We start from the raw sequence: 27,444 nt of genomic DNA on the forward strand, positions 1-27,444 counted from the left end.
TTGACAGGCCGCTGAGAGTGGAAGGTTGGTGTTGACAGGCCGCTGAGAGTGGAAGGTTGGTGTTGACAGGCCGCTGAGAGTGGAAGGTTGGTGTTGACAGGCCGCTGAGAGTGGAAGGTTGGTGTTGACAGGCCGCTGAGAGTGGAAGGTTGGTGTTGACAGGCCGCTGAGAGTGGAAGGTTGGTGTTGACAGGCCGCTGAGAGTGGAAGGTGGGTGTTGGCAGGCCGCTGAGAGTGGAAGGTGGGTGTTGGCAGGCCGCTGAGAGTAGTAGGGATGGCTCCACACAGGTACCTTTTTTTTCTGGGAGAAAAAAGGTACCTGTGCGCCCCAAGGGTTTCAGGTAAATTTAGAATATCCCCTGTGCGCCCCAAGGGTTTTCAGGCGAATTTTTGGAGTCACAGATTTGGAAGTAAGGATTTCTTATAACGAAAAATAATGTCATACAAGTTTGTTAAAGTTCTTATGAGAAAAATAATTTCCGAGACTTAGAAGTTTGTTAAGGCCTTATGGGAGAAATTCAAATAACGTGTGTAGCACTTTAGGGCTTCCAGGAGAACTCTACGGACATATTTTACATGTTTTCAACTTACAAAATCGTCTATGTAAGCCTTAGTTATTCATATAAATTTAGAAAATCACCTGTGTAAGTCATTGTTTTCAGGGTTTCGTACATCACACCCCCCTCCCTCTCCCCCTTACCTCGCAATCTGTCGCCTCACCTGTGTTTACTTTACGCCCGGTCAGCCAGACCTCTTATCTTATCTTATCTTCTCATAATATCTGGACCGTCCCTCCTCTCTCTCTCTCTCTCCTTTCATTCAGTTCAACTATTTTCCAACATCGTATGTTTGCTCCTTTTCATTAAGCAAGTCAGTATGTTTGCTCCTTTTCATTAAGCAAGTCAGTTTTACACAAATAAATCATGTTAGTAAGCAAGTTCTAGCTCACGTTCCCCACCTTAGTCCCCTGTCGTATAAAGAATACTATCATTCCAATCCCTCTAAAATTTTAAAATAATCATATTTCAAATGTAGTTCAATACAGTAATTAGTTACCAAGCTCCAGCTCTTGTCCTCCGCCTTAGCTCTCTCTCGTATCTTCGTTAGTATCAGTCCAATTTCCCTGAAATTTCTACCCTCTGTATTTCAGACATAGTTTAGTAAATGCAAACAATTATCAAACTCTAGCTCTTGTCCCCAGCTTAGTTCATTTGTACAAAATCATTAGTAACAGTCCAAATTCCCTGAAATTTCTACCCTCTGTATTTCAGACACCGTAAATAAGATCAAAACAGTTACCAAGCTCCAGCTCTTGTCCTCCGCCTTAGCTCTCTCTCGTATCTTCGTTAGTAACAGATCAATTCCCCTGAAATTTCTACCCTCTGTATTTCAGACACCGTAAATAAAATCAAAATAGTTATCGAGCTCCAGCTCTCGTCCCCGCCTTAATTCTCTTTCGTATCTTTATAAATAACCCATCAATTTCCCTAAAATTAAAAGCAGACATACTTCAAAGTTAGTAAATAAGATCAAGTCAGTTACTGAGCTCCAGCTCTCGTCCCCGCCTTAGTTCTCTTTCATATCTTTGTAAATAAACCATCAATTTCCCTGAAATTTTTACCCTCTGTATTTCAGACATAGTAAATATGAAGTAAACAATTATAAAACTCTAGCTCTTGTCCTCTGTCCAAGCTCACTTTTGTAAAATCATTACTCTCAGTCCAAATCACCCAACTACATTTTCAGACATAGTAAATAAAAACCAGTTCAGTTATCAAGTTTCAACTCTTGTGCCCCAGCTTAGTTCATTTGTACAAGTTCTTTATTTTCCAACTAAATCACCCTGAGATTTAAGATCACCGTATTTCTAACGTAGTAAAATTAATCGGGGCATTAACCAAGCTCCATTCCCTCTGCCTTAGATCATCAGACATAAATATTTTCGATCAAGTCCGTCTCCAGCTTAACTCTTACCCTTTCCCTCCCTTACCTTCTCATCCCCAACTTATCCAAACCTTCAATAATCGTACTGTATTTGCATATTTTCTCTATATTCACTGTGTTCTTCGTATTCTCATCCGTGTTCACTCCATGTTCTTCAAAATGTTCACAGTCCCATTCAGTTCATATTTTCACAAGTATCTCCATTTTTTATGTAATCTTTCTCTTAGTCTCATTATGTTCTCTACAAATTCTAGTCATATTTTCTATGTTTTCATATTCATCACATGTTCTCTTTACAACTTTTATACTCAATATTCATGCTAACTTCCATATTTTTTGTGTTCTTTGTCAATATTCATGTTCCTCTACAAGTTCATGTTCCTCACAAGATCACTTCGTTTTCACCTTCACTTACATGTTTTCTACATTCTTTGTCATATTCTCCATGTTCTTCACAAGTCCATTGTTCATTCTTTGTATTCCCTATTCTCCTTATCATGTTTTCATGTTCTCTGTAAGTTCATATTCCCAGCATGTTCACTGTATTCATCAACTTTTTCTTACATGTTTTCTGTGTTCACCGTATGTTCACTGTGTTCATTCCCTTACTTAACCTCAATTTTTTTATGTTCTTTGTTTCTTCCATTCACTAACTAGTTCTTTGTCAAATATTAGCATCAGCAATACAGTTTCCTCAACAATTTTAGTCACCAAGTTTTTATTTGCAAAACTATGTCAAAGTAATTCTCGTAGTCAACTTAATAGTTCTACCAACCCCGTTCTTAAACAAATCTACAATTTATTCAGTTCCAAATTTACAAAGACAAACCTTTCTTGTAACTTCTTAACTAAAAATCTTTCGCCAATCAACTAAAAACATAGTCACTTTCGTCATTTCTCAACTAAACTTATTATCCAGTCAACTAAAAATAGTCAGAAATAACCTCGTTCAACACTGTTCTTAACTAAAACAACCTTTCTCTTAGCTGAAAATTGTCAAAGGAAACTTCTTTCAGCACTTTCTTAACAGGCGCTATGTTTCATCAAGAAAAAATTGTCAAAGGAAACTTTCCAAAACTGTTCATAACTAGCTTTTATCCATCGTCAATCAACTAAATAATAACTTTCATCATTTCTTAACTAAACTTATTCCCCCAGTCATCAGAAAATAGCCGTGTTCTTCATGTTTCATTGTAATTTCATAACTAAAATTATCCATCAATCAACAGAAAAAGCCATGTTCATCATGTTTTGTCTTTTTGCTTAACTAAAATTATGTTTTTTCAAGTAAGAAAAAATAACCAAAGATATCTTTCATCGCTGTTCTTAACTGACATTATACTTTGGGGAGCACAAAAATAGTCTCCCTCGTCATGTTTTGTCTTTTTCCTTAACTAAAGTATTCATCAGTCAACTAAAAATAATTGCTTCATCATGTTTCCTTGTCATTTCTTAACTGAAATATCACTTCTCTCATCTGAAATAGTCAGGATTAACCTCATTCAACACCGTTCTTAACTAAAGTAACCTTTTGCTTAGCTAAAAATTGTCAAAGGAATCTTTTCAGCACTGTTCATAACTAACTTTATCCATCGTCAAGTAAGAAAATATAGTCAAAGATATCTATCATCGTCGTTCTTAACTGACATTTATACTTTGTGGAGCACTAAAATAGTCAAATGTAACTTTTTCAACACTTTCGTAACTAAAATTATATGTCGCTAAGTAAGAAAAATAGTCAAAGGTGCTCTTCTTTACACCAAAGTTACTCTTCGAGAAATCAAAGACTCTCTTCAATACATCAAGGACTTACTCAAAGACACCAAAGTTACACTCTAAGACATCCTTCGAGACATCAAAGACTTCAATGGGACTCTTCCATTCATCAAAGACATTCTCTAAGCCCTCAAAGTTATTCTCAGCACAATCAAAAGTTATTCCAAGACAACAAAAGTCATTCTCAGAGCTATCAAAATTATTCTCGGAGTCATCAAAAGGTATTCTCTAACTCACTTTTGGTCATTAAAGTTAAGTTCTATGTTATAAAAGTTTGTCTCAGAGACATCTAAAGTTAATCTTAGAGTTATCAAATGTAATCTCTAACTCTCTTTTGTTCATCAAAGTTGATCTCAGAGTTAACAAAGGTAATCTCTAACTCACTCTCGTTCATCAAAGTTATTCAAAGAGCTAACAAAAGTTATTCTCAGAGTCACCTTCGTTCTTCAGAGAAACTTTCCAAAACATCTTTATTCATCAAAGTTATTCTCAGAGGCATAAAAGTCATTCTCAGAGCTATCAAACTTGTTCTCAAAGTCATCAAACTTATTCACAGAGTCATCAAAGTTAATCTAAGACATCATTTTTCATCAAAGATATTCTCTCTAAACCATCAATGTTCTTCTCTAAGACATAAAAGTTATTCTCAGACTCACCTTCGTTCGTCAGAGAAACTTTCAAAACATCTTTGTTCATCAAACTTGTTTTCAAAGTCATCAAAAGTTAATCTAAGACATCTTCTTTCATCAAAGTTATTTTCAGAGACATCTAAAGTTATTCTCAGAGCTATCAAACTTGTTCTCAGAGTCATCAAATGTTATTCTCGAAGTCATCAAAGTTATTTTCAGAGACATCTAAAGTTAATTTCTATGTTATAAAGTTATTCTCAGAGACATCTAAAGTTAATCTTGGTCATCAAAGTTGTTCTCTAAACATCAATGTTGTTCTCCAAGACATCAAAGATGTTCTCAAAATCATAAAAGTTATTCCCAGAGCTATCAAAGTTAATCTCAGAGTTATCCAAAGATATTCTCATGTCCACAAAAGTTATTCCAAGAGACGTCAAAGTTGTTTCAAAGACTTCAAAGTTAATCTCAGAGTTATCCAAAGACATTCTCAGAGACATCTAAAGTTATTCTCTAAGACATCAAAGTTGTTCTAAGAGTTATCAAAAGTTATTCTCAGTCATGATATGTTATTCTCTAACTCACTTCCATTCATCAAAGACATTCTCTAAGTCCTGAAAGTTATTCTCTAAGACAACAAAGTCTTTCTCAGAGCTACCAAAGATGTTCTCTAAATCATAAAAGTTAATCTTAACTCACCTTCGTTCATTAGAGAAACTTTCCAATCCATATTCGTTGACCAGAGTTATTCTCAGAGTCATCAAAGCGATCTCTAATTCATCTTCGTTCTCCAAAGTTGTTCTCTAAGACACCTTCATTCATCAAAGAAACTCTCCTTCTTCCATCATGTTATTCTTTAAGACATCTTCAGTCATAAAATTTTCTCTCCAAAATGTAACTAGTTCAGCTTTTCATACCAAACCTGCATTTCTGTTAAAACATATTTTCTTAGTTGCTTTACCCTAAAACTGTTCTCTGAACTACACTGTTCAAACCTACGTAACCTATCCTCTCCACCCAATGTTACTTAGTTAACGTAACGTTCCTAAACCTAGCTTTACCTATCCTAACATACCTTACCTTACCTTCCCTATCTTACCTAACTTTACCTATCCTAACATAACTTACCTTACCTTCCCTATCTTACCTAACTTTACCTATCCTAACATAACTTACCTTACCTTCTCTAACTTAACCTAACTTTACCTATCCTAACTTAACTTACCTAACTTATTCTGCTTAACATAACTTACCTTCATATCTTACCTAACTTTACCTATCCTATCCTAACCTAACTTGTCTTACATAACTTAATCTTACTTTCCCAAACTGATGTATCCTAACTTATCTAGTCCAACCAGACATGATCTAACTTAAGTATTCCTTCTTGTCTTTGTGTTTCGTCAATCATTGTCTCATATTCATTTACTCATTTCAAGGGTTAATTTCTCAAATGGTCACTTATGCATTTCAAGTGCTATTTGTTAGAGATTGGATATTTAAGCATTTCAAAGAATTAAAATTTCTCAAATGGACGTTTTTGCATTTCAAGTGCTATTTGCTAGAGATTGAATATTTAAGCATTTCAAAGAATTTTTGTTATATATGGGCATTTACTCATTTCAAGGGATAATTTCTCAAATGGACGTTTTTGCATTTCAAGTGTTATTTGTTTAAGATTGGGTATTTAACCATTTCAAAGGATTTTGTTATATATGAGAACTTACTCGTTTCAAGGGCTAATTTCTCAAATGGTCATTTTTGCAGATCAAGGGTTATTTGTTAAAGTTCATCAAGTTGCCCATAAGTTGTATTAGTAGGTTCTATCTTATGTTCTTATTCCCCAACCCCTTAACCTAACCTCTTGTAATCTTAGTGTATTTAGTAGGTTCTATCTTATGTTCTTATTCCCCAACCCTTTAACCTATCCTTTCAGATGTAGTTTGTTGAATATATTATCCTTTTCCTAACCTTTCAGATGTAGTTTTGTTTCTTGTTTTTGTATATTTTACCCAAACCCACCATCCCACTTAACCATCTTTCCTTCTTTACTTTGTTTTCACATATAAGTTCATTCTTTATCATAGTAATAATAAAATTACAATAGTAAAGAATCAGATCTACTAAGACTTGAAATTGAGAAACAAGAGCTCAAGGGATTGAGAGCATGAAAGAAGAGCAAGGAGTAAGAGAGAGGGGGCGGAAGAAAATGGGACCAAAGAAGAGAGAATGAGAGAGAGTGTGGGCATGGGAGCACTAAGACTTGAATTGAGAAAAAGAAAAACTAAGTGAATGAGAATGAGGGTGTGAGAATGGGAGCAATAAGACTTGAATTTGAGAAACAAGAGAGCATTTGAGCAAATGAGGGAGAGAGAGGGGGAGGAAGAGAGAGAATAAGGGAGAGAGATAGAAAAAGGAGGGTTAGAAGGAGTAGGAGAATCAAAGTAAAGAAGGAAAGATGGTTTGGGTAAAAATATACAAAAAGGAGAAACAAAACTACATCTGAAAGGTTAGGAAAAGGATAATATATTCAACAAACTACATCTGAAAGGTTAGGTTAAAGGGTTGGGGAATAAGAACATAAGATAGAACCTACTAAATACACTAAGATTACAAGAGGTTAGGTTAAGGGGTTGGGGAATAAGAACATAAGATAGAACCTACTAATACAACTTATGGGCAACTTGATGAACTTTAACAAATAACCCTTGATCTGCAAAAATGACCATTTGAGAAATTAGCCCTTGAAACGAGTAAGTTCCCATATATAACAAAATCCTTTGAAATGGTTAAATACCCAATCTTAAACAAATAACACTTGAAATGCAAAAACGTCCATTTGAGAAATTATCCCTTGAAATGAGTAAATGCCCATATATAACAAAAATTCTTTGAAATGCTTAAATATTCAATCTCTAGCAAATAGCACTTGAAATGCAAAAACGTCCATTTGAGAAATTTTAATTCTTTGAAATGCTTAAATATCCAATCTCTAACAAATAGCACTTGAAATGCATAAGTGACCATTTGAGAAATTAACCCTTGAAATGAGTAAATGAATATGAGACAATGATTGACGAAACACAAAGACAAGAAGGAATACTTAAGTTAGATCATGTCTGGTTGGACTAGATAAGTTAGGATACATCAGTTTGGGAAAGTAAGATTAAGTTATGTAAGACAAGTTAGGTTAGGATAGGATAGGTAAAGTTAGGTAAGATATGAAGGTAAGTTATGTTAAGCAGAATAAGTTAGGTAAGTTAAGTTAGGATAGGTAAAGTTAGGTTAAGTTAGAGAAGGTAAGGTAAGTTATGTTAGGATAGGTAAAGTTAGGTAAGATAGGGAAGGTAAGGTAAGTTATGTTAGGATAGGTAAAGTTAGGTAAGATAGGGAAGGTAAGGTAAGGTATGTTAGGATAGGTAAAGCTAGGTTTAGGAACGTTACGTTAACTAAGTAACATTGGGTGGAGAGGATAGGTTACGTAGGTTTGAACAGTGTAGTTCAGAGAACAGTTTTAGGGTAAAGCAACTAAGAAAATATGTTTTAACAGAAATGCAGGTTTGGTATGAAAAGCTGAACTAGTTACATTTTGGAGAGAAAATTTTATGACTGAAGATGTCTTAAAGAATAACATGATGGAAGAAGGAGAGTTTCTTTGATGAATGAAGGTGTCTTAGAGAACAACTTTGGAGAACGAAGATGAATTAGAGATCGCTTTGATGACTCTGAGAATAACTCTGGTCAACGAATATGGATTGGAAAGTTTCTCTAATGAACGAAGGTGAGTTAAGATTAACTTTTATGATTTAGAGAACATCTTTGGTAGCTCTGAGAAAGACTTTGTTGTCTTAGAGAATAACTTTCAGGACTTAGAGAATGTCTTTGATGAATGGAAGTGAGTTAGAGAATAACATATCATGACTGAGAATAACTTTTGATAACTCTTAGAACAACTTTGATGTCTTAGAGAATAACTTTAGATGTCTCTGAGAATGTCTTTGGATAACTCTGAGATTAACTTTGAAGTCTTTGAAACAACTTTGACGTCTCTTGGAATAACTTTTGTGGACATGAGAATATCTTTGGATAACTCTGAGATTAACTTTGATAGCTCTGGGAATAACTTTTATGATTTTGAGAACATCTTTGATGTCTTGGAGAACAACATTGATGTTTAGAGAACAACTTTGATGACCAAGATTAACTTTAGATGTCTCTGAGAATAACTTTATAACATAGAAATTAACTTTAGATGTCTCTGAAAATAACTTTGATGACTTCGAGAATAACATTTGATGACTCTGAGAACAAGTTTGATAGCTCTGAGAATAACTTTAGATGTCTCTGAAAATAACTTTGATGAAAGAAGATGTCTTAGATTAACTTTTGATGACTTTGAAAACAAGTTTGATGAACAAAGATGTTTTGAAAGTTTCTCTGACGAACGAAGGTGAGTCTGAGAATAACTTTTATGTCTTAGAGAAGAACATTGATGGTTTAGAGAGAATATCTTTGATGAAAAATGATGTCTTAGATTAACTTTGATGACTCTGTGAATAAGTTTGATGACTTTGAGAACAAGTTTGATAGCTCTGAGAATGACTTTTATGCCTCTGAGAATAACTTTGATGAATAAAGATGTTTTGGAAAGTTTCTCTGAAGAACGAAGGTGACTCTGAGAATAACTTTTGTTAGCTCTTTGAATAACTTTGATGAACGAGAGTGAGTTAGAGATTACCTTTGTTAACTCTGAGATCAACTTTGATGAACAAAAGAGAGTTAGAGATTACATTTGATAACTCTAAGATTAACTTTAGATGTCTCTGAGACAAACTTTTATAACATAGAACTTAACTTTAATGACCAAAAGTGAGTTAGAGAATACCTTTTGATGACTCCGAGAATAATTTTGATAGCTCTGAGAATGACTTTTGTTGTCTTGGAATAACTTTTGATTGTGCTGAGAATAACTTTGAGGGCTTAGAGAATGTCTTTGATGAATGGAAGAGTCCCATTGAAGTCTTTGATGTCTCGAAGGATGTCTTAGAGTGTAACTTTGGTGTCTTTGAGTAAGTCCTTGATGTATTGAAGAGAGTCTTTGATTTCTCGAAGAGTAACTTTGGTGTAAAGAAGAGCACCTTTGACTATTTTTCTTACTTAGCGACATATAATTTTAGTTACGAAAGTGTTGAAAAAGTTACATTTGACTATTTTAGTGCTCCACAAAGTATAAATGTCAGTTAAGAACGACGATGATAGATATCTTTGACTATATTTTCTTACTTGACGATGGATAAAGTTAGTTATGAACAGTGCTGAAAAGATTCCTTTGACAATTTTTAGCTAAGCAAAAGGTTACTTTAGTTAAGAACGGTGTTGAATGAGGTTAATCCTGACTATTTCAGATGAGAGAAGTGATATTTCAGTTAAGAAATGACAAGGAAACATGATGAAGCAATTATTTTTAGTTGACTGATGAATACTTTAGTTAAGGAAAAAGACAAAACATGACGAGGGAGACTATTTTTGTGCTCCCCAAAGTATAATGTCAGTTAAGAACAGCGATGAAAGATATCTTTGGTTATTTTTTCTTACTTGAAAAAACATAATTTTAGTTAAGCAAAAAGACAAAACATGATGAACATGGCTTTTTCTGTTGATTGATGGATAATTTTAGTTATGAAATTACAATGAAACATGAAGAACACGGCTATTTTCTGATGACTGGGGGAATAAGTTTAGTTAAGAAATGATGAAAGTTATTATTTAGTTGATTGACGATGGATAAAAGCTAGTTATGAACAGTTTTGGAAAGTTTCCTTTGACAATTTTTTCTTGATGAAACATAGCGCCTGTTAAGAAAGTGCTGAAAGAAGTTTCCTTTGACAATTTTCAGCTAAGAGAAAGGTTGTTTTAGTTAAGAACAGTGTTGAACGAGGTTATTTCTGACTATTTTTAGTTGACTGGATAATAAGTTTAGTTGAGAAATGACGAAAGTGACTATGTTTTTAGTTGATTGGCGAAAGATTTTTAGTTAAGAAGTTACAAGAAAGGTTTGTCTTTGTAAATTTGGAACTGAATAAATTGTAGATTTGTTTAAGAACGGGGTTGGTAGAACTATTAAGTTGACTACGAGAATTACTTTGACATAGTTTTGCAAATAAAAACTTGGTGACTAAAATTGTTGAGGAAACTGTATTGCTGATGCTAATATTTGACAAAGAACTAGTTAGTGAATGGAAGAAACAAAGAACATAAAAAAATTGAGGTTAAGTAAGGGAATGAACACAGTGAACATACGGTGAACACAGAAAACATGTAAGAAAAAGTTGATGAATACAGTGAACATGCTGGGAATATGAACTTACAGAGAACATGAAAACATGATAAGGAGAATAGGGAATACAAAGAATGAACAATGGACTTGTGAAGAACATGGAGAATATGACAAAGAATGTAGAAAACATGTAAGTGAAGGTGAAAACGAAGTGATCTTGTGAGGAACATGAACTTGTAGAGGAACATGAATATTGACAAAGAACACAAAAAATATGGAAGTTAGCATGAATATTGAGTATAAAAGTTGTAAAGAGAACATGTGATGAATATGAAAACATAGAAAATATGACTAGAATTTGTAGAGAACATAATGAGACTAAGAGAAAGATTACATAAAAAATGGAGATACTTGTGAAAATATGAACTGAATGGGACTGTGAACATTTTGAAGAACATGGAGTGAACACGGATGAGAATACGAAGAACACAGTGAATATAGAGAAAATATGCAAATACAGTACGATTATTGAAGGTTTGGATAAGTTGGGGATGAGAAGGTAAGGGAGGGAAAGGGTAAGAGTTAAGCTGGAGACGGACTTGATCGAAAATATTTATGTCTGATGATCTAAGGCAGAGGGAATGGAGCTTGGTTAATGCCCCGATTAATTTTACTACGTTAGAAATACGGTGATCTTAAATCTCAGGGTGATTTAGTTGGAAAATAAAGAACTTGTACAAATGAACTAAGCTGGGGCACAAGAGTTGAAACTTGATAACTGAACTGGTTTTTATTTACTATGTCTGAAAATGTAGTTGGGTGATTTGGACTGAGAGTAATGATTTTACAAAAGTGAGCTTGGACAGAGGACAAGAGCTAGAGTTTTATAATTGTTTACTTCATATTTACTATGTCTGAAATACAGAGGGTAAAAATTTCAGGGAAATTGATGGTTTATTTACAAAGATATGAAAGAGAACTAAGGCGGGGACGAGAGCTGGAGCTCAGTAACTGACTTGATCTTATTTACTAACTTTGAAGTATGTCTGCTTTTAATTTTAGGGAAATTGATGGGTTATTTATAAAGATACGAAAGAGAATTAAGGCGGGGACGAGAGCTGGAGCTCGATAACTATTTTGATTTTATTTACGGTGTCTGAAATACAGAGGGTAGAAATTTCAGGGGAATTGATCTGTTACTAACGAAGATACGAGAGAGAGCTAAGGCGGAGGACAAGAGCTGGAGCTTGGTAACTGTTTTGATCTTATTTACGGTGTCTGAAATACAGAGGGTAGAAATTTCAGGGAATTTGGACTGTTACTAATGATTTTGTACAAATGAACTAAGCTGGGGACAAGAGCTAGAGTTTGATAATTGTTTGCATTTACTAAACTATGTCTGAAATACAGAGGGTAGAAATTTCAGGGAAATTGGACTGATACTAACGAAGATACGAGAGAGAGCTAAGGCGGAGGACAAGAGCTGGAGCTTGGTAACTAATTACTGTATTGAACTACATTTGAAATATGATTATTTTAAAATTTTAGAGGGATTGGAATGATAGTATTCTTTATACGACAGGGGACTAAGGTGGGGAACGTGAGCTAGAACTTGCTTACTAACATGATTTATTTGTGTAAAACTGACTTGCTTAATGAAAAGGAGCAAACATACTGACTTGCTTAATGAAAAGGAGCAAACATACGATGTTGGAAAATAGTTGAACTGAATGAAAGGAGAGAGAGAGAGAGAGGAGGGACGGTCCAGATATTATGAGAAGATAAGATAAGATAAGAGGTCTGGCTGACCGGGCGTAAAGTAAACACAGGTGAGGCGACAGATTGCGAGGTAAGGGGGAGAGGGAGGGGGGTGTGATGTACGAAACCCTGAAAACAATGACTTACACAGGTGATTTTCTAAATTTATATGAATAACTAAGGCTTACATAGACGATTTTGTAAGTTGAAAACATGTAAAATATGTCCGTAGAGTTCTCCTGGAAGCCCTAAAGTGCTACACACGTTATTTGAATTTCTCCCATAAGGCCTTAACAAACTTCTAAGTCTCGGAAATTATTTTTCTCATAAGAACTTTAACAAACTTGTATGACATTATTTTTCGTTATAAGAAATCCTTACTTCCAAATCTGTGACTCCAAAAATTCGCCTGAAAACCCTTGGGGCGCACAGGGGATATTCTAAATTTACCTGAAACCCTTGGGGCGCACAGGTACCTTTTTTCTCCCAGAAAAAAAAGGTACCTGTGTGGAGCCATCCCTACTACTGCTGAGAGTGGAAGGTGGGTGTTGACAGGCCGCTGAGAGTGGAAGGTGGGTGTTGACAGGCCGCTGAGAGTGGAAGGTTGGTGTTGACAGGCCGCTGAGAGTGGAAGGTTGGTGTTGACAAGCCGCTGAGAGTGGAAGGTTGGTCTTGACAGGCCGCTGAGAGTGGAAGGTTGGTGTTGACAGGCCGCTGAGAGTGGAAGGTTGGTGTTGACAGGCCGCTGAGAGTGGAAGGTTGGTAAGGGTTAGTAGAAGTTTTTTTTTCTTAACTAAGACTAGGATTCATACGGGTGTTAAATGACGTATCTAGTGAAACTGCAAGCAAGAGCTGTTATCCTACTTCAGCTCATCTGAAGCCTATAGTGGCTCTGTAGGGAGATGGTATTAAGACAGATAAAGAGTTGACAGGAGGTTGATGGGTGGAAAGCTAGAAGTGTAACAGTTGGAAGGATTGAGCATATAGATGTTAGCAGATGGGAGGGGCGAGGTGAGGGATGGTTAGAAGAGGCGTTCGTAAAGGGAAATAAAGGACGGGATCACCATAGCCTGTGCTACTTGGAACTTGTTCCGAGTAGCTGAATCTATAACAACAACAGGCAATAAAGGAAGAGTCAGGGGGGGGGGGGTGGCAGAGGAAGGGAAGATGAGGTTGGCATAGGAGAAATAATCTAGCCTCTCCCTGCAAAGCTTAAGAAATGGGGGGGGGGAGGATTAACAGGAAATTGTAATTGAAATAAGTTTATTGAGGTAAAATACACACAAAGGGATGAGGTAGCTTCAAGTTATTCTCACCCCGTTCAGTACATCGTGTTCATACATATATAGACACACATCACAAACAATAAACGTATTACCGAACATTCTGAGTGATAAACATATACATTTCTTCCTTTACACATGTAGTATGTTACCAGACGTACACACAAATACTATTATGACTAGGTATATAGACAATTTACAATAGACATTCAGACAATTCAACAAAATGTCACAATCTTGATGTAAAATTCTCATATCTCTCCAGAATATCATCAATTTTTCCGTTGTGACACATCCAGGCTATTTGTTCAAGAACAGTCCTTATCTCAGTGTTTCTATATACATTAATCAACGGGACAGTTAAGAACATAATGGGTGTGAGACCTTAACATAGCACATAGTTTACACTTGGTGTCATTACCATTGTGTCACAACGGAAAGGTTGATGATATTCTGGAGAGATATGAGAATTTTACACCAAGATTGTGACATTTTGTTGAATTGTCTGAATGTCTATCCATGTGATTAACAGGAAGTGCTGGGGAATGGCAGGTAAGTTGTTGGCAGCGTCTTGAGTAAAGAAGGCGGAGTAACAACAATAAGTAAGGTGAAGAAGCTAGAGTAAGGGAAAGTGGGATGCAGGAAGCAAGGGAGGGAACCGGTTCTCTCCAGTAAGAGGCTGAGAGCGCACAATAGGACTAAAGATGACGAGTCCATCCAACGAAGCCTTGCCATACGTTTCTCGCGGGTTGTGTCTGTGTATGTATTAACACGATGTACTGAACGGGGTGAGAATAGCTTGAGCTACCTCATCCCTTTGTGTATATTTTACCTCAATAAACTTATTTCAATTTCATTTCTCGCGGGGTAGAATTAAACAAAAAGCCTAGTATTACAAGAGCGAATATCATCGATTTGTTGCACTGGCAATCAACAAGATGCAAGGAATCCAATGTGCAACTTATCTAAACAAGACACATTAAAAATGAAAAATCTGTCTATCACAGCTATCCTAACCAGCTGATTTGAGTTGGCATGACTGAATACACACACGCTTGATTGATTGATAAAGATTAAGCCACCCAAAAGGTGGCACGGGCATGAATAGCCCGTAAGTGGTGGCCCTTTTGAGCCATTACCAGTATCAATAGATGATACTGGAGATCTGTGGAGGTGCGACTGCACCCTGCGTGACGGGAGATGTCTCGCGTGACACACACGCTGTTACCCCTAGTCTATATATACGAGGGGTTACAGAGTGCAGGTCAGGAGGTAGGCTGCTACCCGAGACTGGTGGGATGGGTATAGGTGTGTGGGAGGTCGATAGAGATGGAAGGGGGAGGGGGGGGGGGGTCTTCCCCTTCCACATTCACCAGGACAGAGCTGTTCAACACTTTAGAAGAGACGGTGATGTCATAGTACACAAAGTTAGTTCGAGTGGATATATGTTGAATTTTGCGTGTTCATTTCTTACGCAATTCATGCCGCCAGCGACGGTTAGTTTATTGTGCACCTCATACTCATCCTGTGAGCGTTAGTTTACCGAGCACCCCTTATTCATCCTGTGAGCGTTAGTTTACCGAGCACTCTTTATTCTTCCCGTGAGTATTAGAGTATTGTCTCATATGACCATGACTCACATGCAAATGACTCACATACTGCATGTACACATGACTTACAGCATATACTCATGACTCATACTGCATGTTCATATGACTCACATGTTACACGGGTATAGTGTGTGTAGTAATACATGCTTCGGACATAAGCTCACTCCTGCTGGCACACGGGAACACACCACGTGTGTGTGTGTGTGTGTGTACTCACCTAGTTGTACTCACCTAGTTGTGTCTGCAGGATCGAGCATTGACTCTTGGATCCCGCCTTTCGAGCATCGGTTGTTTACAGCAATGACTCCTGTCCCATTTCCCTATCATACCTGGTTTTAAAATTATGAATAGTATTTGCTTTCACAACCTGTTCCTGAAGTGCATTCCATTTTCCCACTACTCTCACGCTAAAAGAAAACTTCCTAACATCTCTGTGACTCATCTGAGTTTCAAGCTTCCATCCATGTCCCCTCTATGTGTGTGTGTGTGTGTGTGCGTGTGTGTTTTTACTATTTGTATCTGCAGAATCGAGTTATTAGCTCTCGGACCCCGCCTTTCTAACTAATTTATTTTACCCCTATTATGTCTACTACATATATTTCTCTCTTAACACACACACACACACCTCCAGGAAGCAGCAGCCCGTAGCAGCTGTCTAACTCCCAGGTACCTATTTACTGCTAGGTGCACAGAGTCATTAGGTGAAAGGAAACGTGCCCAGCCATTTTTGTCCTGCCCGGGATCCTCGATTATGAGTCGAGAACGTAAACCACTATGCTAGAGGACCCTAAACACAAACCTCGTGAGCCGAGTCCTAAAGTCCGAGTTATATATATATATATATATATATATATGCGAACAAGCCTGAATGGTCCCCAGGACAATATGCAACTGAATATTGAATATGCAATATGCAACTGAATATATATATATATATATATATATATATATATATATATATATATATATATATATATATTTATATATATATATATATATATATATATATATATATTTATATATATATATATATATATATATATATATATATATATATATATATATATATATATATATATATAATTTATTTTAATAACATTGTGGTCCCCAACCGGGGGGGGGTTCGCCCCCCCCCCTTTGGGGATCTATTGAGTATTAATGTTCCTAAAAAAGTGTGGGCACCGCCATAATAATATATTCCATTATATAATAGATTTGCATCCAATAATATAGTGACAAGTTATCCAGTTAATTGTATGGTGTCTCCTCTCTCATGAACAAATATTGTATTCGAATCCTGTTCTTGTACGTTTTTATGTTCCGTTTAAATGATCTAAGCATTTTCGTGGTCGTCTTGCATAGAATTTATTGCAAGCTTTACAAGGGATTTGATTTATACCTCTTACAGTTATCAGGTTTATTTTTAGTGCGATATATTGTATGGTATGTTAAAAATGGCAAGTATGCAATGCAAATAAGACGGACTTAAAATATAGAGCTCCTTCTCGAAGGAAGTGTGGAATTACGCCACATCTAAGGTATTCAAGAGTAATGTTAAGTTCCTAATTAATCAACAGTACCTCATTATAGTACCCCCAGCTATCACTCCCTGTCCGTGTATCAAACAACTTACCATCCTTATATCCCTACTCTTAATCTCCATGCATTTCATGCAGTAACAACGGTATTTTATATTCCGTTTTTAACTTTGTGCCAACACCACGAATCCTGAGGCCAGATTCACGAAGCAGTTACACAAGTACTTACGAACGTGTACATCTTTCCTCAATCTTTGACGGCTTTTGTTTCATTTATTAAACACTTTACAAGCATGAAAACTTCCCAATCAACTGTTGTTATTGTTATAAACAGCCTCCTGGTGCTTCGGAGCTCATTAACTGTTTAATAATTGTAAACAAAGCCGTCAAAGATTGAGGAAAGATGTTCACATTCGTAAGTACTTACGTAACTGCTTCGTGAATCTGGCGCCTGGAGTCTTGAAAGCTATTGGAAATTTCACTTACTCTCTAAACTAGTTTCTAACTTTATCAGTTTAAGTTCAGTTCATTTATTTAGCACCCTGTACCCATTCTGTGTATATTGGTCAAGGTTACAGAAGCACCTAATGGGCTCGGGAACTGTACCCCATCAGCAGAACATGTACCCCATACATTCATTTAGCTAAGCAAGTTACAGACTTGATAAGCTAGTTAGTTTAATGTATACATCAGCAATGGGGTTCAAGAACGACCACAACTACAGTCTCTAAGCTTTCATTTGCGGCAAGCGAGTTTCATAATTAGATTTGTTTATCATGCAAACCGCCCGCCATCTAGTGGGCGACGTTGGAAAGGTTACAATCGCTCACTTAATTCATCACCAGTATAAATGTTCATTGCCACCACCTTTTCCTTCTAAATCTGGAAAACTTATTAACATATTGATATGAAGCTTTCAAAATAAGTTGAGAAGGTAAAGCAAAACTTTGAGATACCTACAAGACAATATTAATGTAGCCTCATCAAAATATCTTGACCAGAATAAAATATACTCGATGCCAAACTATATAATCTTAGTAATGCTATTTTCCAATAGATGCCATTAATTGTTTTTTTTTGCAAGGACTGTTAAATATATTTAAATTTTAAATGTCTTAAAAGCATACATTATCAAGATCATCAAGGCAAATGGGGGTGGACCTTCGACAAGCCCCCGGCTTACTGTCCTCATGGAGGCGACTAGTGCTAGTGGTCCTCAGGTAAAACTCATGTATTATTAATGTGTAAATATGAATCATAACCAATCATAATCTTGTATCTTTTCCCCCTAGGTGAAAACGCCAGCAACAGAGATTCATTTTTGTTCCTACGCAAGGAGCTGCCAGTTCGACTAGCAAACATCATGAAGGAATTCCACCTGCTGCCGGAAAAACTCCTTCATATGCCGTCAGTGTGTGCTGTGAGGGACCTCTACCGTATGAGTTTTATGGACCTTCTCGAGTTTGAAAAAGGCAGTTCCTCCAATTCCAACATTCTTGAAAAGTAATAATTTAAGAGACTCGTCTGCAAAGCCTCTTGACTTACTAATAATCCAAAAGCCTACTAACTCATCTGCGACTCGGAAGCCTGGGGCCAGATTCACGAAGCAGTTACACAATTACTTATGAACGTGTACACCTTTCCTCAATCTTTGACGGTTTTGGTTACATTTATTAAACAGTTTACATGCATGAAGACTTCCCAATCAATTGTTGTTATTGTTATAAACAGTCTTCTGGTGCCTCGGAGCTTATTAATTATTTAATAATTGTAAACAAAGCCGCCAAAGATTCAGAAAAGATGTACAGGTTCGTAAGTGTTTGCGTAACTGCTTCATGAATCTGGCCCCTGTATTGTGCCACCCCCCTCTTCGTTCACTAGGATACATTGGTACATGCTGTTAACAAAAAATTCATGCCACCAAACTTGCAGGGTGATTGATAGGTATAGGGTGACGGTGATATCTTGATTGATTGATGAAGATTAAGCCACCCAAGAGGTGGCATGGGCATGAATAGCCCGTAAATCGGTGCCCCATGTCACCCGAGCTCTTATAGTCGACTCTAGTTGGAAGGTTACAAGGAGCAGCAAGGAGGACAATGTGTAGTGAAGGGGTAGTTATAAACATGGTCGTGTGTAGTGTAGGTGGTTACAGTGATAACGGTCGTGAGTAGTATAGATGGTGATAATTGTGTGAAGATAATGTCATTGATAATGGTTACGTGTTAAAACTTGCGTAATTACCTAAGTGTAGTTACAGGATCAGGTCTACGCTCGTGGTGTCCCGTCTTCCCAGTACTCTTTGTCAAATAATGCTTTGAAACTACTGACGGTTTGGGCCTCTGTGTGTATGTGGTGGAATATTTTGGTATATATTTTAGTATATGGAGAGAGATGGAGGGAAAGACTTTACTTTAATTTACCAAACATTAATTTACGTTTATCGGTACTGCAACTTCTGATTTCCAATCTTGTTTAATGGTAAAGTAATGATGTGAAGAAAGCACTAAAACAGGGATATGACTATATAGCCATCTTGTTTTAAAGCTTAACTTTCGCTTGTGATCTACTTATTTATTAATTATTAAAATACAGCTAACACTATTTCAAAGTAGCAACACCACTGCACTGTATTTATTGACATTTGCTCCGCAGGTTCACCGACACATTAATCAAAATACGCAATCGCCACATGGACGTGGTGACGACGATGGCGCAGGGCGTGATGGAGCTAAAGGATGCTCACTCCATCAACGCCAACACCGAGAGCAATATTCAGTACTTTCTTGACAGATTCTACATGAACCGTATTTCCGTCAGAATGCTTATCAACCAGCACAGTAAGTATTCCTGTTACACTACACGTCTACGATCTTCATATCATGAGATGCAATATTGAAGAATTAACAACTGCACCATGAAAATTTTGCCCAAAACAGGTGCGCAGTGCAGGGGTTAATACTGAATGTACTGTACTGTATAGCACATTTTCATTTACAAAATCAGATCATGTTGAATGCCATTATTGATAATTAAATATAATAGCAATTCAAATGAATTAAAATACAGTATATTCAAGTGTTGTACGAACACAGTACTGAAATTAGATGTCAACACTTCTAATTGTCATTATTAGTTGACCAGACCACACACTAGAAAGTGAAGGGAAGACGACGTTTCGGTCCGCCCTGGACTATTTTCAAGTCGACTGGGAGAATGGTCAATCACAATCGTCTTGAGAATGGTCCAGGACGGACCGAAACGTTGTCGTCCCTTCACCTTCTAGCGTGTGGTCTGGTCAACTTACTTTAGCCACGTTATTGTGACTCATCGCCTGCATTGTCATTATTATTTTCAATATTTCAGCAATACTTTTTGGCGAAGGTGTCAATGCACAGAACCACATTGGTTGTATAGACCCCCACTGTGACGTTGTCCGTGTAATAGAAGATGCCTACTCTCATACCCGCTTTCTTTGTGACCAATATTACCTTGCCTCTCCAGAACTAGTCCTCAAGTATCATCAAGGTAAGTATTATAATGGAGTTTGTTTTAGAAGCTCCAAATGCCTATATATATATATCCAGTTACAGCCCCGCTCCTGTGCCAGGTAAGTCCACGACGGGCTCACGATAGCCCGTGCTACTTGGAACGTTCTGTTCAGAATACCTGAATCTAAAACAACACAACAACCAATTGATATTGGTAAGTTTATTTACAGGAACTTACATTGGGCCTTGGAACACTCGGTGTACACATTCAGTACATTCATATTACTTCGACAAGCCACCGGCTTCCTGTCCTCGTCGAGGCCACTAGGGTTAGTGGCTCTCAGGTAAATATTAGTACAGCAGGTTGCTGTACTATAGTTTCGTTAATATGGACACTGTAATAATTTAGGTACAGGTACAGTCTCACCAAGCCCAGGAATTATAGTTAACTAGGAATTATAGGCAACCAGTGCGAGTTACATCCTAGGAAAGATCAGTAGTTGTCCTAGCAGACCTTGATAAGTTAGACAAGCTTCCTGTCACCGACAATGGGAAACCAGACGATTGATTCCTATTATACACATAACCAAAAAGAAGTTAAGAGTTCCTGCTCTCATAATTGTCATTTTCATAGCAAACGGCGCCATTCGTTTGTATGCGCTCCGTTTCATACGCCAGTAGTATGTAAACATACGCCAGCAGTATGTAAACATACGTCAGCAGTATGTAAACATACGCCAGCAGTATGTAAACATACGTCAGCAGTAGGTAAACATACGCCAGCAGTAGGTAAACATACGCCAGCAGTAGGTAAACATACGCCAGCAGTATGTAAACAAACGCCGGTAGTAGGTAAACATACGCCAGCAATATGTAAACATACGCCAGCAATATGTAAACATACGCCAGCAATATGTAAACATACGCTAGTATTCGATCCCTCGATCGTCATGGCCCCTCAACCAACAACATGTGTTATTATAAGTATTAATGTCAGTAACCAAGCAATGGCTTTATCTTGTATATCCACCTTACAACCAAGGCCATTCACACCAACACACAACACCACAATAATGTTTAATAACTTTAAATTTATTCTTAGCATTTCTTGTTGTTTTTTCATGCTGATACTACACTGGCTATATCCAGGATTTATGCAAAGGGGTCCGTCCATAATTACAACTAATATCCTTTGCCGCATTTCTACTAAAAGGTGGCAAAGGATAACTAATAAATGTCTACACATAAGGGACATAACTGACCGTCCCCTCACAGTGTTCAAGAGAGAACTGGATAAGCACCTCCAAAGGATACCTGATCAACCAGGCTGTGACTCATACGTCAGGCTGCGAGCAGCCGCGTCCAACAGCCTGGTTGATCAGTCCGGCAACCAGGAGGCCTGGTCGACGACCGGGCCGCGGGGACGCTAAGCCCCGGAAGCACCTCAAGGTAACCTCAAGGTAGGTCCGTAGAATTACCCAAAGCCACAGAAAGTTAGCCAGAGCCAAACAAAACTACCCAAAGCCTGCTAGCATTATGTAAGTAATGAAGATATATGGTATATTTATTCACTATAATGTTGGCACTCAATGCAGAACATGATCAAACCTATTTTTCCTCTGAAATAATCAAATTTCTTAAGGAAATTAGATGTAAATATGTAGCAGGTGATGCCATAGGAAGTTGACAATCCAAGTGACAATGTTGTAGAGCGACTTGTCCAAGATATATTGTCGCCTAGAGTGCGTTTGCTGGCATATCAGCCTTCTGTACACAGTGACCCAGTTTAGCTTTGGGTAGCTTTGGGTAATTATACGGACCCCACGTATAGCCATCTCCATCACTGCTCACACACACTCACCACACCCATACTACTCGGAAACCCTCCTCCCTTTCTCTGCAACTTTAAAAACCAGTTATAATATAAACCAGTTAAAATATAAATTGCATAACTATGAACTCTTGCCTTCAGAATGCAGTATAGTACACTAAAATGCAATGACTTTATTTTACTATGAATATATTTAATACTTTAATAAAAATGTTTGCACTGGAACACACATTTGGTACAGAATAAATAGTATTTGATGGTTTAGATATCTTTTCTATTGCTTATACTAATGCCTTATGATGACCAGTGACTTGGATAAATGGATTAGCTAAGTATCTGTTATAAAATTTATACCTGAAAAAATAATAATGTACTTAAGCTGTTAAAGACTTCTTATCTTTTCCAAGGGTAAGTCTGTGGTCATGTGGCTCGTGTGTGGTGTTCAGTAGCAATAATCATAGAATACAGTACTTGTTCACTTGCACCCACAGAACAGGACAAGGCAACAAGAACGATAAAAGAAGCTGGTGCGCCAGGTACTGTATTGCTTTTGTACTCTCTAACCAATATTTGCATGTTTTATGTAACCAGCTTTGAGTTACAGTATTTATTTAACTAGATATAAGAGTACCACCTTTGGTGCAATTGTAGGGACCCACAACCTTGGAGAAGAGAATAAAAGCATTAACATTTAGGAACAAAGTTTCATACATGTAAATAGCACAAGAGAATGCATGGAGTGGATGTTCAGCATGTTTAGGGATTTAAACCGAGAGGGCTTTGTGTTGTCTGAAGACAGAGTTTGTTATAGTTCTAATAGCAAATTTGTGCTGGGTGATGGGCTCTTAAGTACTCTTAAGGTGATTTGCAGTGGTTGAACCCCATGCACAGATACCATATGTTAGACAGGGATAGATTTAAATGTCAAAACTCTGTTAACATTTACAGTACAGCTGAAAAAAATCAAGGCAAATGGGGGGACCTTCGACAAGCCACCGGCTTCCTATGCTCATCGAGACCACTAATGTTAGTGGCTCTCAGGTAAACTCGGGTAAAATTAGCGAGTAGTACAATGAGAGGAGAGCAGAGTGGGGGAACATAATACAATATCTGATTTTAGAGAGTATTCCGACAGTTTTGACTTTTTTTTTGGGGGGGGGGCTATGTGTTGGCTGTGGGTGCTGAAGTTTAGTCTCTTATCTATGTATAGGCCAAGGAACTTTCCACCATTTTTATTGCTAATGTTAATATTATCAATCTGAAGTTGAATATGGTTTGATGATTTACTTTCAAATAAAATGTAGTAGGTCTTTTCTATGATTAGTGTAAGTTTGTTGATTGACATCCATGAGTCAACCTTTTTAATTCATTATTTACACTGTTATTTAGTGTGTATGGGTTGGAGTCTGAATAAAAGTAGCATTGTCAACAAATTCCCCAGCAGTCCCTGCGGTGTAGTGGCAAGACACTCGCCTACCGTTTTGCGAGCGCTTTGTCCTGGGTTCATATCCTGGCCGGGGAGGATTTACCGGGCGCAAATCTTTAACTGTAGCCTCTGCTTAACCCAACAGTAAAATGGGTACCTGGTTGTTAAACGATTTGGCAGTTCGTATTCCAGGGAACATAGGATTAAGGACTTGCCCGAAATGCTATGCATGCTAGTGGCTATACAAGAATATATATACAGTAATATATATATATATATATATATATATATATATATATATATATATATATATATATATATATATATATATATATATATATATATATATATATATATATATATATATATATATATATATATATATATATATATGTTTAAGAATGTTTAGAGACATTTGGCAAATCATTGATGTATACTATATAAGAGATAGGAGAGGTCCTACGATGCTGCCCTGTGGCTATTATTATTGGTAAAGTGGGGGGAAGGTTATATCATTGGTGGATTTGGATTTCATGACTATGTTCCTTTATGACTTTACTTCATCCTCATGGTTTCCTACCTTGTGCTTCAAACTAACACTGTGCCTTGTGCTACTCACTTACCCAATTTTAGTACTAAGACATGCAACATCACCAGTATAATCAATAGTACTATCAATTTATACTGTAGTTATTATGTTGAACTTAAATTTTGCTACAACGTACCTATTATATACAGTATTACCATTATCAGTTAGATTAAGGACCTGCCCAAAACTTTCTGCAATGCCTTGATGAAAAGATCATCAAAGCAGAATGGGGAGGGGGGACCTTTGACAAGCTGCCAGCTTTCTATCCTCGTCGAGGACATTAGTGTTAGTGGCTCTCAGGTAAACTCAAGTAAACTTAGGTTATGTACTCTGACAACCCAGTGTACCTTCCTGTATATAAATAAGTAAATAGAACATAACCTTCTGAGGGATTTCACAAAAGCATGCTCTTTCCTAAGTTGTGCTATACAACTTGTATATACTGTGTGTGTGTGTGTGTGTGTGTGTGTATTCACCTAGTTGTGTTTGCGGGGGTTGAGCTTTGCTCTTTCGGCCCGCCTCTCAACTGTCAATCAACTGTTTACTAACTACTTATTTTTTCCACACCACACACACACACACTCCAGGAAGCAGCCTGTGACAGCTGACTAATTCCCAGGTACCTATTTACTGCTAGGTAACAGGGGCATTCAGGGTGAAAGAAACTTTGGCCATTTGTTTCTGCCTGGTGCGGGAATCGAATCCGCGCCACAGAATTACGAGTCCTGCACACTATCCACCAGTCTACCAGGCCCCCTGCGATATTGTGTGTGTGTGTGTGTATAATATATATATATATATATATATATATATATATATATATATATATATATATATATATATATATATATATATATATATATATATATATAATATACTGTATATATATATGCTGTATATGAATGAGAATATCAGTACAGTATTAAAAATTTGATGTACAGTACAGTATTCTACATTTTGAATACATAAGTACATTACAGCTTATGAACGAGCATGCTTTTGCAAAGTCCCTCAATAGGTTATGTTCTATTTTAATTGATTTAATTTATATAGAACATTATAATTCATTGTGTCGGGAGATAAGCAGCCAGAGTGTATTCATACACGTTAGGCTTATATCGAGGCTCCCCCCCCCCCAGGTCAAATTACTGACCCCTCCCAGAATGCAAGCCCACAACAAGCTGATTAATTCCTGAGTACCTACTTACTGCTAGGTGAACAAAGGCATTAGATGATAGGAAATGCGCCCAACCATTTCTGTCCCGCCCAGGATTCGAACCTGGAATTATCACTTGTGAGTCGAGAACACAACTAACTGTACTATCAAAACCCTTTTTGTTTGATTTAGAAATTAGTATGAAATTGAACTAGACTTAGATATCTCAATCTTTTATGTCAAAAAGCATACTTATCTTTCAAGAATTTAGAGCTAACTGGAGGGCACTTACTTTAAAGCCAGAAAGAGCTATGATATAGTTCTCAGGTACAAATTATATATATATATAATATATATACACACACACATTTTTAGAGGTATTTTGTGTTAATAAACACTAAACATGAATTCCTAATATTCTCACTGATCTCCCATATGCTATAATACAGTGTACAAGTAGCTAATTAAAAGTATATTCTTTCCAGTGGATAAAACCCCTGCATCAGTTGTATATGTGCCCTCTCATCTGTATCACATGCTGTGTGAACTCTTCAAGAACAGCATGCGTGCTGTTGTTGAGCATCATGGTCCTGGTGCTGACGTGTTTCCTCCTTTAGATGTGCTTCTAGTCATGGGGCATGAAGATATTACTATTAAGGTATGTATTATATGGGCAGCAGCAAGGGTCTTTGGATTCTTTATTGTGGTGCTCACGTTTTTCTTTTGATTCTGGGATACTTATTCCCTTACAGAGTGGAGAATTGTTGATCAGTAGCCCCGTCGAGTAGGGAATTGTTTAGTAGCTCGGTTGGGTAGGGAATATTTCTTCAGTAGCTCGGTTGGGTAGGGAATAAACATTGCATTGCATAGAAAATCACTGAATCCTGTCAAGTATGTCATCAATTTATCCAATGCAATATTCAGATTGTTATTTACAAAGATTTTCAACCCACTGCATCTCTGGGTCGACCCCAACTGACCCCGACCCCAATGCAATGGGTCGGAAATCAGTACTGTAAGTATGGGAAGCTTGTCTGATCACATATGATGTGTAAGATTATATTAGGTGGTGAAAGGGTGATCATACCTTACACAAGAATTCAAGATGTAAAAATGATGAAAGCTGAGAAGTTTAGTTCAGACAGAACTGGTAAATGACTATAAGAGGCAAGAGACCTGACTTTACCTGAGGGCCACTAGCACTCTAGTGGTCTCGCTGAAGATAGGATGCTGGGAGCTTGTCAAAGGTTTTCCCTATTTGTCGTGATGATTTTTTCTAGCTGGATTTTAAATATTCAACAGTTTTAGTATTTAGGGCTTCCACAGGTAGGCAGTTCCACGAGTTTATAACCCTGTGGGTGAAAAAAGCATCTCTTGTTTCCAGTCCTACATTGTGGCTTCTTGAGCTTGAAACTGTTGTTCCTTGTTTGTGTTACAATTGACCTTTTGAAAAAGTTGTCTGGATCAGCAGCCTCCATATTGTTCTGAGCATTATTTTGAAAGTTTCAATGAGATCACCCCCGTCATGCCTGGTTTGCAGTGTTGTTAAGTATGAACAAATACATCTTAATGCCATGTTTACCTGATGCATACTGTAGAATAAGTGTTTGGTTAAGAATACAAAAGAAGAGCGAATAGTTACCTAAACTCTGGGAAAATCTTATTACTTTTCAGTTGAGTGACCAAGGTGGTGGTGTCCCCCGAAGCCAGATAGACCAACTCTTCAATTACATGTACTCCACAGCCCCACAACCAGCCGTTTCAGGACTGGATACTCCACCCTTGGCTGGTTATGGTTACGGCCTTCCTCTCTCAAGACTGTATGCTCGCTATTTCCATGGAGATCTGATGCTAGTATCATGCGAAGGTTATGGAACAGATGCCATAATTTTCTTAAAGGTATAAAATTCAGTCATGCCAACAATTTACTTTGTAGACAAAAAATCTGATATTATTATTATCCAATATCTTATTTCATGGTCAAAGGCACAATTATCAATTCAAATTTGTCATAACATCTTTCATTTTTTCAATTGATGATCCTATTCATCTTTTTATTTTATCTATTTACTCTAACATATATTTTCATGTTAGAAAATAACAAATCTTGTCTTCTGTTCTGCATTTGAAGTATACATT

General features: G+C 37.0%; 1 protein-coding gene across 2 annotated transcripts in view; it reads left to right on the top strand.

The window, feature by feature from the left end:
- LOC123772480 (pyruvate dehydrogenase (acetyl-transferring) kinase, mitochondrial) overlaps positions 1-27,444 on the top strand; it is a 66,315-nt gene that overhangs the window by 26,997 nt on the left and 11,874 nt on the right. The window contains exons 2-7 of one of the 2 annotated variants that reach the window (XM_045765686.2): positions 18,105-18,315; positions 19,468-19,652; positions 20,179-20,340; positions 22,626-22,670; positions 25,791-25,963; positions 26,980-27,204. In XM_045765686.2, the coding sequence (XP_045621642.1) occupies positions 18,105-18,315; positions 19,468-19,652; positions 20,179-20,340; positions 22,626-22,670; positions 25,791-25,963; positions 26,980-27,204 (1,001 nt within the window). The remainder of the gene's footprint in view (positions 1-18,104; positions 18,316-19,467; positions 19,653-20,178; positions 20,341-22,625; positions 22,671-25,790; positions 25,964-26,979; positions 27,205-27,444) is intronic. The other variant, XM_045765696.2, reaches the window with a different exon arrangement.

This window comes from Procambarus clarkii, chromosome 14 (genome assembly GCF_040958095.1).
Source record: "Procambarus clarkii isolate CNS0578487 chromosome 14, FALCON_Pclarkii_2.0, whole genome shotgun sequence".
Taxonomy (NCBI): domain Eukaryota; kingdom Metazoa; phylum Arthropoda; class Malacostraca; order Decapoda; family Cambaridae; genus Procambarus; species Procambarus clarkii.